The sequence below is a fragment of the Opisthorchis viverrini genome (assembly GCF_000715545.1).
Source record: "Opisthorchis viverrini unplaced genomic scaffold opera_v5_308, whole genome shotgun sequence".
Classification (NCBI taxonomy): Eukaryota; Metazoa; Platyhelminthes; class Trematoda; order Opisthorchiida; family Opisthorchiidae; genus Opisthorchis; species Opisthorchis viverrini.
In genome coordinates, this window is record NW_008751957.1 from 300,077 (window position 1) to 314,628 (window position 14,552).

The 14,552-nt window shown below is 42.1% G+C and overlaps 1 protein-coding gene across 1 annotated transcript in view; it reads right to left on the bottom strand.

Moving 5' to 3' along the window:
* The window catches only part of T265_09721 (hypothetical protein), a gene marked incomplete at both ends in the record, with an annotated part of 35,969 nt that overhangs the window by 9,708 nt on the left and 11,709 nt on the right, over positions 1-14,552 (bottom strand). The window contains one exon of the mRNA XM_009175884.1: positions 8,114-8,232. Within this exon, the coding sequence (XP_009174148.1) occupies positions 8,114-8,232 (119 nt within the window). The remainder of the gene's footprint in view (positions 1-8,113; positions 8,233-14,552) is intronic.

Sequence of the window (14,552 nt, forward strand, 5' to 3'; positions counted from 1 at the left end):
TATTGGAACTGAGTATTCAAAATCAGAAATAAAGATTTCAAATATATTTTATAACGTGTCGAATTGTGCTGAATTTGGTTCCCACCCGGGATAGGGTTGCTTGGACTTTACGGGAGAATCAGAGTACGGATGAAGAGCCTAGGCTGTGGCGTCCCTCCTCCAGTTACCTTGTGAAGATAAGTTATATTTTGCCGGAAAATGTAATCCACTATACGACATGGCTGACGTTAACATAAGAACTTTTGCCTGTTGGGGCAAATTCCAAGCAAAGGATGTGGTATATCGCCCTCCTCAATGTCTTTTTTTGTCTGCTTTGAAGTGGTGGTACAGATGCGAGCCGATTCCATGGGTTACGCCACATTCGAGTAGATATGCAGTGCTCCACTGGCCACTGTAAACTGACCCGAGGATTTCCACAAGCCAGTCTGTGGTTCAAAATGACACAGGTCACATTGTAAGTACGTTACATTTACTCAAGAAAATAAATGAAGTGCGTACTTTAACTTGTGCGTACATTGTGCGTTGGCCAGCCGAAAAGAAGAGTTTAAAAAATACCGAACGGATGTGGCCAAATAAAGTGGTTATACAGGTCCAACTACTAAAGAATCATTTGATTAATGTGCAGTCCTCCACTGGCAACTGTAAACTGACCCGAGGATTTCCACAAGCCAGTCTGTGGTTCGAAATGACACAGGTCACATTGTAAGTACGTTACATTTACTCAAGAAAATAAATGAAGTGCGTACTTTAACTTGTGCGTACATTGTGCGTTGGCCAGCCGAAAAGAAGAGTTTAAAAAATACCGAACGGATGTGGCCAAATAAAGTGGTTATACAGGTCCAACTACTAAAGAATTGCCATGACTAATCGTTTTTATATACGTACAAGGAGAATGAGCGGGGGTAGTTGCTACGTTATTCTAAGGGATCTAGTGAGGCTGGTGAGTCGAAAGCATTCGGAATTTGATTCGCGAAACCATTCTAGAATGTACTCATCGACTCGTATACTATACCTAACTACGCAGAAAGCCAAGGGTGATTCAGGTCCAAAGTGAAGCAACTGCCTACCGTGAGTGTTTGATACGTTTGAGATTTTATGGAGTTTCTGGGCTTGCTTATCCACTGTGCATAAGCTTATAGTTGCCAAATTTGAAAGTTCGGAACATACCGGCCTCGTTCACGTCAAACTTGATGAGAAGGTTACTGGTTATTTATAGGTAGCTAGATGGACAACGGCACAACACCAAGCCACTCAATGAAGATGGTTCACCATTTCGGTTCGATTGGTCCTTTCAAAGGTAGTTTATATTATTTTAAAGAGGTTTGTTAAACAGCCGGTGGATGCGATGCTGTGTGACTTCCTGCTTTTAATACAAAAGCCTCATCAGGTCAAGTGAATAGATTTGCAATAGTTTATAATGTCCTAAAATATCTACACTGAACCTCATATGCGGCAGATGAAATGGAATTTACACTAGTGTAAAGGTTTCGTCATCAATCAGCCTACCATCGAAATCCACAAGTCACACATATGACAACCACGTGACATCACAGGCTCATTCCGCTTTGCACAAGCGTTTTACATCAGATCACCTAATTTTATTCTACAGCCATCTGACCTGATGAAAGTTACTATAGAATATGTCCACTAAACAGTTTTATTGGGTCTAATACATCTAGGTTCTCTACAGATGTTTCAAATAATGAGACATGGAAGGTATCATTCTTTCGTTTATTGGATAAGATAAACGCGAAAAAATAGGCGTTCTACGGACAGCCTTTACCCTTGTCAGTCTAACGAATTAACATTTTCTTGATAAGCGAAAGTTCCCACCTATCTCGGTAAGACAAATGGAAATCGAATCTTAGAGGGTGCAATCCTACGAATTCTTGAAGCAGAGTTTCTTGCCACCGTTCTTCAAGCGGTGACAAGAATAGCTCCCAATATACAGGAAACTGAGTAATATGCCTGTGTAGGTCAGCCCAGTGAGATATAGAAAACTGAAACCTAGCCACATCACTGGGATGAAGTCAGACTTATCGCACTCGTTTTGAAGATACTGTTTGCAGGTGAACCAACACTGAACCGTCTTCATTTTGCAGTCCGTAATCCAAACACTTTTCAGTTCCAACCTTGGTATGAATCTAGTTCGAAAACCAGATTCGGCAATGCCTTTCATTTGTAAACTGTTAAAGCGCAAGGAGAGTGAAAATTGCTCACTTATAGTTGCATTCCTCACTGGCTTTGAAATTCCTCGGGTACTCCGACACTACATTAAAGGGGTTGTTATATCATACTGCTAGAAGTGTCCATAACACTTTATAAGTGTTTATAATCTTGATTCGGCAAACTGAGAGGAATTACGCTCTTGTGAGTGGACACTGATAAGACTATGCTAGCTATCTGAATCGCAAACCTTATCATGTCTATTTATTTTCACCCAGAAGCAACTGTTCATTTTGCTGAAGGGCACTTCCTCAACCCAAGCACCAAATTCAGTCCTTTACGAAAAGAATACTGACGTTTTCTGTGCGTTTTCTGTGTGCTGGGAATGCGAGGAATACGGTGACGTCTGACAAACTCCATCATATGTACTCGGTTATTTTGTGAACTTATCCGTTCACCACAACCCGTGCTGGCTTCTCCACCACGAAGAATCTTGATAACTGCTGCTACTTGACTTCAGTTTGTCCCATCACACGATTACGAATACCATCGCATTTCGTTGCCTGAAGGTTTTCTTAAATGAGTGTTCTGTTGTCATGCTCTTTTGTTGTTACGTCCATAATCCGTTATTTTTACATCAAAACGAATGATTCGGCCTGCGTAAATGGCAGTGCCGAATTCGTCACGCCAACAGTGCGAAAATGGGCGCTGAAAATGCTAGCACAAACTAAAGCTAGGTTGATGGAGACAGATAAATTCAAAGAATTTGCTTTATTTTACTTATTAGTATCGAACATGTAGGGTGATTATGTTAGTTCGCGGTGAATACTGGAGCAAAGTCTATGTTGTGGCGCAACGAGTACAAACGCCGTTACATCAGTAAGTGTCGTTCTGGTAAGAGTAAACACCGGTACCGAAGAGGTTTCGTGACCTTTGATACAGACATGCAGATATAAGTGAGACGAGTAAACTGATGGCTACACATTATTAGTGGACCTGTTTGATCAACACAATTATTGATTGGTGCGATAGCTAGACTATAACCGCAATTTTCCACGGGAGTATGTCCATGCATAGGAACACACCGAGGTTACGCAGCCAATTCAACCTATCAGTGACTTCATGGAATCCAGAAAACGTCCAGGTGATAACACGATGTTAACTGCTGCTGTCGTGAATTCTCGGACCATCACTTCAGCAAACAGTCATGCTAACCTTTTGATCGTTTTGTCAAGTTTTGTGGAAGTTAAATTGCTGACAGAGTAGGAATTTGTTGGCGATGTAGAAGTGGATGTCAGTCTGCTTGATTTCATTGAGAGTGAAAAAAGTGGCTCACGGTTGGGTTCGCCGTGAAAAAACGACGTTGCAAGACTGGAAAAGAATGAGGAGTTGAACATTAATCTAATCAGCAGTTTACAGAGATAAAATTGTAAGCTCACAGATAAACACCTGCATTGCACGCAATTAGAATGAATTCTTCTGTGGAATGTTTTAGAACGACAATTATCTTCTCTATTCCTGATACCCAGCTCCCAGACACCATCGCCATCAATCTTGTCAGTTTTACCGCATCGTCTGGAAAGCGGACCATATCTCCACAGCAAGAGTAAACCCTTCTTACTAAGGATATTCCTCCAAAGTTCTCTGGGGTTTGACCCTCCTGACATGGATGCAGGATGGCAAATCTGTACCGTCGTAGGATGACATAATGCACTATGTACTGTTCACGAAATTGGAGGAGAGTACTTAGGGCTCACCTAAATTTCTAATTATCCATTGATCAGGCATGAACGATCACATCAAACCATTAAAGTGGTACGCAGTTCCGCCTGGGATATCCACATATGTGGCATTTCATGGCAAACTGCAGGTATCAGTGATCGCAATGCCGCTGGATATGCCAAACTTTACATCAAATGAGCGAGACCATTTGTGTACGGCAGAACACTGAACCCTAAAGTAGATGCTAGACAGTGGTCCATTTCTGGGCAACAACACCCAATGTTACCCAAACTACAGCGGGAATTTGGGGAGGCAGAATTTGGCACTTGTGTTCTGAATGAGTTCCAAGAACCGTTTGATGATATCAAGCATAGCACATTAGTTTGTCAAGGAAACTTCCGCTTTAAAGTTGGGGAATAATTAGCACGCCTAGTTCTTTGCAGATTATTAGTGCCTAAACTCAATGAAGGCAGTAAGTCAGCCCGCGACCTCAAACCAGTACCATCTCCACTTGCGTCGCTTTCTTCCACAGCATCTAGACAACTATTCCAACTATTTTCGATCTATTACAACCATTGCTTTCGTTGACCTAGTTAATCGATGTTTTATGTAAGAATTTATTTAACTTAACGAATCTGTATCAATGCTCTGCTTTGAGACGTTCACCCCTCGTTTTGGCATCGTCCGTTTTCTAGTACCAGCAGTCACATTCTTTGCTCCTAGCCTTCATTTTTTCCAGCCAGTTTGAGGAAAATACCTACGATGCAACCACCTTAACTGTGTGGTGGCGTTTGTAGACGACGTGATCTGCCAATAGGAAACTATCCCCCTGAATGTTGCAGTTCAGTCACCAAAGGTACCTAAGAACTTAGAGTCCCCATGTACGCATGGTATGAGAGTATGGATTTACTTGAGCAAACCGGAATAGGCCCATTCAATTAGCAGTGCATTAGTGAACCCTTCGTGAATACGATTGCCGTTTAAAACCAATGAAATCGAATTGACTGCCAACCGACCGAATGACTCCTGGAGAAGTCTCAGGTTTTTGGGACTTGAAACCGTGGGTTCTAACCAGTACTAGGCATAGTTCTTTTTTGTCATAAAACTCAGTTTTAGGGTAGGTTATTTTGTTCCAGTTGAGTTAGAAAATCGTATTGGAGGGAACCTGCGGAATAAATTACTCATGAGTAGACAAAAATAACAGATAAAAACAATGCTGGTTGGTGTTCATTCGTTTCTCGAGAATGAAGCAACTCGCGTTCCGTAGAGCGCTTTAAGATGGCCAGGAGACTTGGAGGATGTATACAGTATATAAAAAAGTATATACACCCCAAGTAATCAGCTATTGAGGAACTCCCCAGTACAAAGTGGTGTAGTAGTTAAGAAAAAGCCGACTCAGTACTTCTCGTTTCGTCAATAATTACAATCGCCCCGAGAGGAAAATGGAGGCAAATAAAACGTGAACCTGGACACTGAAAACTCCTTGTATAAAAATAACATGGGTTCTCCGTAACCCGGGCATCCGCCTACAGATGAAAGCATTCAAATGTGAATAGAGCTCGGAGATGTCACCTGCTCGCAATATTCCCCCATCGTATTATTTGTACAATATGAAGTGCTCTTTCGGCTTGCTGATGGATCGTGTGAGTACGTACAGCGCGTTCATGGGTCTCGTTAACAGCCTATTACATAAACCTCTTTGCGAGCATTCTTTTTAGTGGTTATTGTTAACCATTTGGAGCCGCATAGAATAAAAATGTTCATGCTGAGGCCAGTGAAAAGCAGGAAAACGATAAACGTTGCTATCGCACATGTTTATTTAAAAGAAACGCGGATGGAGCCAACGACAAAACGGCAGCTTATGTATAATGGAAAGATTGGGAAAGACCGTAGATAAAGAAAACAGAGATGGCAGTTACATAGCTTATCACAGAAATGTGAGTAGGTTAAAAATGCCAAAACTACTCGTCTGAAGTCCTTCAACAGACAGAATAGAGCTAATTTTGCATTACCCTCTCCGATTATGGACCAGATTTGTGAACACACTGGGTGAGTAAAGTTGACGGACGCAGTAGTTGTTCTTTGTTTAATCAGAGTGGACAAAAACATACACTTTTGGTTAGGAGCAAGAAATAAAGTGATCATGGTTATTGGAGAAAATCAAACTGGGTACAGGATATGAACATTTTGGAGTCATAACGTAGGATGCAGCGTAGAAACCAATCGCAAATATCCACAAATGTGCAAAAATAAGAATGTTTATGCAGTGAGTAATCGTATGGGTTGAGGTGACTGCATTTAGGAGTGAATCACCTTGTTGAATCAGATTCATTGGGTGATGTTTCTTCTTAACGACTGGTGAAACGAGAAAGCTCTAGTTCGCAATATTAATCCAAGGATTGATCCGGTAACATATCGTTTTGCGAGCTATCGGTTTAGTGTCGCTAGTTTGTAGTCTTAACATCAGAGCGACTAGAATGTCTCACTGTAGTTGATCCTGACCGCGGAACATCCTACCGGTTAATCATCAGTATGACATAGGAAGTATCAGTTGTCATAGGTCGTTCGATAGAGAACTTCAATTCCCTCAAGCAAGCTTTTTACAGTGGTGGACTGTAGTGGTCACAGTGTTGCTTGAAAGTATCCTTCACACAAATCTTACGCCAGGATTTTATATTTCAAGGCTTTACTCGCACAGAGCTCAGTTATCCAACAAAGCAATTCACTATTCTTTCGTCCCAAACGAATTTCTAACTCATCGTCTGAATCACATTAATTTCTTCTGATTGATGTTATATCAGTTCACGTTAAATAGGCAGGTACCATGCCAGTCGCACGATTGGAACATGTGTTGAAAAGTACTGTTAAAGTTTCAACGAAAACGTTTTATTCTGTCTTGCACATAAGACCAAACTACCCAGCGATCCATTCTGACAAATCCAATGTTAACTGGTACATTCTCTTGGTGGCTGAATGCTTTAGAGGAGTACACAAAGCTGCTTCCTCTTTGGAACTGACCGACTGATTTAGGTTTACGAGTTCAAAATGAACTTCACCACAACAACGGTTAGCATGGCGTGAAAAATAATACCTATTTGGTGGTTACTTAAAACTCAGAACAAATTAACTCTATCTCTCAGCTTAGGCACTTAAAATGGCCTCACATATTAGTTTGCGCAGTCCGCCGACATGAACGGTGATCCCTCATCTTTTTGGAGCTTGACTTCAACATAACGGGCGACAAAAAGGCTATAGCTGTAAAGGAGTTGCCATTATTGGAGGGTGTTGCATTTGCATGCAGCATACATTCGGATAAATATATTCGCTTTTTGTAGAAAACAAGATGGCTATTCCCACTTCTGAATCCAGTAATCACGAAGGTTTGCTTGATTTCCAAATACTCTCATGGTGCGTTCAGGACAAACGGGTGAGAAAGTCACCATCTTTTCAAATACAAATCCCCTCAGCATTTTAGCTGAATGCGATGCTCTGCAATCGAAGTGCGTTCCCAATTTTCGTTGATGTTATCCCATTTTCCTACTCAGAATCATCGATATGTCGGAAATATGCATCAACTGCAGCACGGACTAATGCGCAACTGACAGTAACACAAAAAATCTATCAAAAGCAACAGAGAAAGCACCGTTTGCCTAGATGCCCAAGCAAATAAGAAACCACATTTTGTGAAGCACAGGGAAACAGTTGAGGTCTCTGTTGCACCAAGCACATAACCCACCGTGTCAACAGAATCAACCATGCCAGGGACTTGATGTAGCAGGCACTTCGTATGCATTACATTCATCGTCTACAGAATGTCTCATAATGGACGCAATAAATAAATCCAAGTTAAACTTTGACATTAAACGAAACTTTCATTTATTTTCTACATAAACATACCTACATTATGAAGGTTTAGTGCCAATAAACCAGTATTTGTAAATACTGAAAAACTGCCCCTTTTTATAACAAGTTGGAGGCAGTATGAGATGTGAGACACGGCATGTTTGACATTTTCAAGCATCACTCGTGCGCAGTCCTCTTCAATTCTTGCTCTTGACTCCACTAAATTCTTTGATTTATTTTCGTGATATACGCGAGCCTTGATCATCCCCTGAAACCAATAATCCAAAGGTGTGAGATCGGGTGACTTTGCGGGCCAAAAGTTTGGAAATCCACTAGCAGTGACTCTGTCATTAGAAAATTGCTCTCGGAGGTAAGTTCTCACTTGGTTTGAGTAGTGGGATGCAGCGCCATGCGGTTGAAAGACGGTGGATAACTTCTTGTGTTGCTTGAGTTGCGGGATAAAATGCGTCTGCAGCGTATGGGGGTAACTGTCACCGGAAACTGTAGCATCAAAGAAAAAGGGACGCAGGAGACACTGAGGAGAATCCCATCCACACACAGAGATGAGCGGAATGGAGATTATGGGTGAGGTACTCGTGAGGAGCTTCACGGGACCACATCACGCAGTTTTGCTTGTTGATTATGCCATCCACAGAAAAAATTGCTTCATTGCTCCATGAAATGTTGGGAACGATTTCTTCATTGTCCAGCAGCCAGTTAGCGAACGTGACATGTCGCTCCTTGTCTTCTTCCGTGATGTTTTTGTAATAAAGTGAAAGGATACGGGTAGAGATGAGGGTGGCGTCTCTCATAATAAGTGCACGCTGGTGCGGATAATGCCGGTCAAATGAGACACCTGAGTTATTGACGAAGATGCCATGGTGCTCTGGGAGTGAATTTAATCGACGGCATTCCGTATAATGGGCGATCTTTCATCCCTCAGAGACTTTCTCCCTTTGCCAGGAAAATCCAATACAGATCCAGTGAACTCAAATTTCGCAATCAAGCGTGTAATGGCCGACACGGTGAAAGGATCTTTGATGAGAACATGTTGGGTATTGTAACCACGAAGTGCAGCGGTGGCGCTTTCACCAAGAGAATAATAGAGTTTCACAATTTCAATGCGCGTACTGCTATCCATCGTAATTAAAAAACAATAACATTTGCATACAAAACCTCTTTTATGTGGCTACTAATATTAAAAAAGTCTATTATCTTTATTTCAATTAATTACGTATATTTACCCAATTAAATTTTGCGTTTATTATGAGACAACCTGTACATTCAGTAGTTGTAGACGAGATGCTATGTTCAGTGATAAAAGGACAACCTCGGTATCTCCCAGCGACACACTAGAATGAACATTCCAGTCGTCAATTGAATGTCAAATACCCTCACCCGTGGTATGATTCTGTCACTGAGGCGCTCCTAGTCAGGATACTCTTGATGATCCCAGCCTTTCTAATTGGTCTGTATTCAACCCTCAGATTGGTAAAGTTTTGCTTTTCCTACTCACCAACAACCTTTGTTTTCTTTGCACCGAGAGCAGACAAACTGCCGTTTACTTTTTTGCTTAACTAGTGCTGCTGACTTTAGTCTATTCTAACACGAGGTTTTGTTTCAGAGCAGCAACCAGATTCCGAAGAGATCAGACTTATCCCTTCGATAGTACCTTTCTTGTATTTGCTTTACACTAGAAAAGTGGTATTCAACTGATGTTGTCAGAGTCGCTGACGGTTAGCCAGCTCGGCAGCCTCGACGTTCTGCGCATTAATTTGACACGCCTACTGCATATGTATCTCGCCGACTGGTTTGGTTCCCTCTTGATGACACTTGTGAATGTTAGGACTGAAGAGAATTAGATTGATCGCCGAATGAATCCTAACATCGTTCACATCTTTCCCTTCACCTTATGCCTTAAGCAAACCAGTGGTTTGGTCTGTTTGGGTCAGCAAGTCTTCCCTTGATCGCTTGCAAAAGTATTCAGGATAAATGTTTCGTAAATAACATATTGTCAGCGGCATATCTTGTGGACAGTTGCTTGACCGAATGCAGTAACGGCGATGCCTCGAATGGTCTTGGGTTCCAAATCACCGGTTGAATACGGATGCATGACAAATAATCCAATTTATCTCAATACTTTGGGTCTGTAGGTTTTTGGACCGCTTTTCATCTGTTTGTTGATACATGGTGCCACTCTTCCCATTCATCAAGGATAGGAAAAGAAACCAGAGAAGCCAATAAATCGAATGCTACGGATCGGAGTGTCGCGAAACTTCGTAGCTGTAAAAGTTAGAGGTGTGGAATTTATACCTTAGTGACAAAGTTTGTCATCTTTAATGAAAGTGGTCGGGCGGTCAATCCAGGGCAGCAGTTCACCATCAACGGAAAATCATACTGGTAATCGGTTTGCACAAACAAGTTGGCTTAATCCCAAATGAGATTTTGGTCAGTTTTTTCAGCTGGATACATTTAGCGGTCGGAAGATTCAGATGAAGCGAACAGTCTGTTTCCATCTTCGGGTGCCTGTTTAAAATATCAAACACTAGTCTATGCAATGTTGGGAGAATAGGCGATAAAACTAGGTTCCTAACCTTCGTGAACTTTCAGTCGAACCATTTGGCACTAGACATAAGAGTAGTCAAAGGTAAGAAACGCAGATGGGTGACACCATGAGGATCAGAGAAAGCGTTCGTGGGTCTCGAATTAAAAAAAGCATGTTTTCATAACAGCGATTTCCGGAAGTTCTTTTGTATGCTGTCTCATTTCGTATGACATCTCAGAGAGATATGATGAATAACCTTTTATATGGTAAGCCTGGGTCCCTGTGAGAAACAGAATGTCTCAAGTTTTGTTTGAAGCGGAGAATATCAGCTTGGCAAAATGCAGCACGGACTTACCACTCAGGGTTCTCATGACAAATCCGGAGCACAAGTGATTAATTCGGAGATGATGGTTACGCAACAAACAAGTATGGAAGGTGGTGCTAGTCTGGAATTTTCTTTGGAGTTGAAGGATTTTACGGGCCAAATCTTATTCGAAATGGTTTGAACGATGAGTTATAAACAAGGGGCTTACACACACAATCCAAGATAAACCGTCTAGTTGTGATAGATAAACAGGTCTTCCCTGACCCCGAGACATCTGTCGTATGTTGTTCATCCGTTCATTTGGCACTTACACTCCAGATTCGAACAATGCACTATGGATGTTACATCATGAGAAGCTTTATTCTTGAGAGAAATAACAACCCAAGATAAATCATCCTGGTAAACCATCTCGGCTTAGGATAACATCAGTCGACTTGTGATACACAATAATCGTTTCCAGCATTCGGGAAGGCATCTAACCGCGTGGTATTCCAATGACTTCCAAAACGGCTTCACAAATAAACTGCACCCCGGTGGCACCTTGATCGGCTGTCAATGTGTCGGCCATCCGATCAACCAACAACTACATAGTGGACGTCGTCCGTTGAAGACTACAAGTCCCAGTTTGGAACAGAAACCGAGAATAAATGAGGTTCAGACTACAGGCCTTCACTCGCCGTAAGTGATTCGCGGACCCTGACGCTGCACCCTGGCGGTCAGCGGTAGACTTGAACACTTGTCAGATCCATGAACGCAGACACTTCAGGCTTGTTGTTTAGCTTAGCCCACCCTTGCGCAAACAGTACCACAGACTGTCAAATTTAATTCTTACTTTCGATATTCTGTATCGTCAACCTTACGCGTGACTTTACGCGCCGTCACCAGTGAGCATTCAACAAAACTGCATGAATGTGCGCATCACACATAATATTAATCACCTGAATTTTGGAATCAGCGTTTCAAGAAACATGTAGCTGGGTGTTGCATATTTTTACAAATTGGTGCTCACCACAGAGAAAGTCGTGGGTGGCTTATCCGCATAAGATGTTCCCCGTTGGTGTGGTAATAAAATAGCATGCATATATATACCACTTGTAGAGAGGATTTATCAGCGATTTCTTGAAGTCTTGCGGAATTTCCATCGTCTCACAAATTATGCGTAAGGGCTAGAAAGGTTCGTTCTTCAATGGCGATCCTCCAGATTCACCAGTTCCGCAAGCAAGTGGTCCAATTTTTTTACTAGATTTCCACTTTGTAGTTGGCTTGTCAGTATCAGCTATAGGTAGGTCAACCAAGTAGATCTTCATTTTAGGTTGTCTTGTGCGGGCTGTATAGCTCTAACCTTCTGGATGATTATGTGTTGGAAAGTGGTGTTTCCAAGTCGACGAAATTCTGTCATGTTTGTTAAATTTGCGGCCAGTTTGCTCGCTTTCTATCATCTGGAGAGAATAACCTTCAGTCCATAGATTAGTCTTTATCCAGAGTAAGCTTTGTTGACGGCTTCAAGCAGCACACATTTGTGGCCATTCACATCCTTCGCTTTCCGCACGTGTTTCGACAGGTTGGATTTGGTGTCCCCCAGTTGCTTTCGGGCCGCCATATTCATCGGGCCTCAGATCGTTTTGACAAAATTCAGATGCTTCTCCTTAACCAAGGTGTATATAAACGAGCCTATCTCACCACAATATTGCCCACCCTTTCTTGCCTTATTCAGATTGTGTTCACAGTATTTGTTCGGATGTATGTTCCTATTCGAGCTAGCTAACTCTCCGGCACATTTCTCACTCGGTGAGCCACTAGCATTTGTGTTCTAGGTTCGCGAAATCTCTATGCTGCTTCCTGACTCTTAATTTCTTTTACATTCAACTTGAGTAGACTCCTTCTTGGTTCATGACTCATCAGATTTCTGAGTACGGCACGTACATTGGCACGAACTGTACTGCAGTTAGTTTGACGCACCACTTTATCATAAGTATATTAGAGATCTCTGCTAGCCGCAGAACAAATAGTCTACTAGGTCTTCGTGTCCACCTTTTGGAAGAGTCCGGGTGACAAGCGATGCCCGTCCCATAGTGAATCACGAATTTGGTAGTGAGAGTATGAATGATACATTATCAATGTTCGTTGATTCTCATCCACAACAGTTCTCACCTTCCAGACTCTCAGTTTTTGAAGTCGCGTTTGCCTTCTACGGTCTTTGCAATATGTTGAAAATAGGGAGTACGTTTGGGAATCCCGCCCCAAGCTTTCGACCGCAAAGTTTGATTCACAAGGTGGTGGGGAATTTAACCGATTCCAGGACACAAGAAGTAAGGCATGCAGTCGACGTAAGCCTCCAGACTTCCAGAGTGTGCAGCATCAAGGACTAACATTTTCCCGCCTATCCTTCCTCGACAGAAATCTGAATGACTTCTTCATAATTATGGAGATGGTTGTCCCCTAAGCGAAACACCACAGCCCCTTTGCATCCCTGACAAAACGACGTCATAAATCTCCTCGCTAAAAAACGTGTGACACATGGACTCGCCGCTCTTCATGGGGCCTCTTCCTTCTGGCTTCTCTTATGTAGCTACACTGTCACAAACTGGTTTCCACTCAGCTTGTCCCAAACAATCACTATATCACCCCAAGCACTGCGAAAGCGAGATAACTCTGTCATAGGATATGTATATGCATGGGAATATATATATATCTATATATATATATATATAAAGTTAAAATCTAATGGTGCCATCAGGTTTACGTGAATTCTTCCACTTGTCTCTGACCAAGAACATCTTATTTGTTGGCACATCGCACTAACATATTACCAAAAAACACCACAATTGGTGTGGAGTAGCATAACAAATTGCAATTAGATCGTCTAGTAGACGACTCATACGATCTCGGAGGAATCGGTAGCGCTGCTAGGTCACGTCTGAATTTTGCGTGATAATGGTCAATGTTCGTTTTGTGTCATTCTGTTTTGTGTCCAAAAAACAGCAGTTCATTCGAGTCAGTAGAACAGTGAAACAAGAACGAAGAGCGTTTTGCTTACAACAAGCCCCAAGGTGGAAATAACTTCTCTCGGATGGTTTTATGACCAGTTGGTCGGTGTGCATTTGCAAAAAACGGGAAACGTGCCTCAAATTCTGTACAACAGTGAACAAGACAAATAGGATAAAGATATCCATACTTGTTTTAGATCCGAAAAACAGTCGTTTCCATTTAGTCGACAGAAAGTTATGATCCTCGTATATAGCTGATATATGTTGTACAGTAAATTAATCATGTGCCTAAGTTTTGATGGATAAACCTTAGTAGAATGTACTAGTCGTGCTTTCTTATTGGGAACAAGCCCAGCTGTAGCACAGTGCAACGTTTGGGGAGAGGAAGAGTAACTCGGCTTCAAAGATAACTTCACTTCCTTGGAGCTAGCTGATCTGGATGTGACCGTCATTCTTAAGATACATGGTGTCAGCTGGTAAAGACAGCCTGCCACTTTTGACTCAGACGGCCATATCATCATCATCATTATCATAGACATTATGAAATCACTGTTCGGCACCAATGCTTTACTGCCGTACAGCCATGATTTATTTGAAAGCCTTATTGTAAAAAAAAGAATAAAAGTAGACGGCGAAACAACTTAGTGCTAGATTAATGCAATCATCCCGAAGTATCTACACCTCCAGACACTCATTCGAGCAATCTGGGTATAAAGTGGAAACAATCACACCACTGACATCCGTTGGCAATCATATCTTGCAGCGTCTCCAACCGGGTACAGGTGAGGGTCACGCGGTCCCCATCCTGGAAGTCAAGTAGCACTGACAGCACCCAAACGCTTCCTAATCCCCTCACACCCCTCTGCCAGGTCAAGGGTTGGACATCTCTCTGTTTCCGCCACTCAAGTTGGACGTGGAAAACAGAACTCTCTTCCGCAAACGATGGTTTGACATACACCACTGA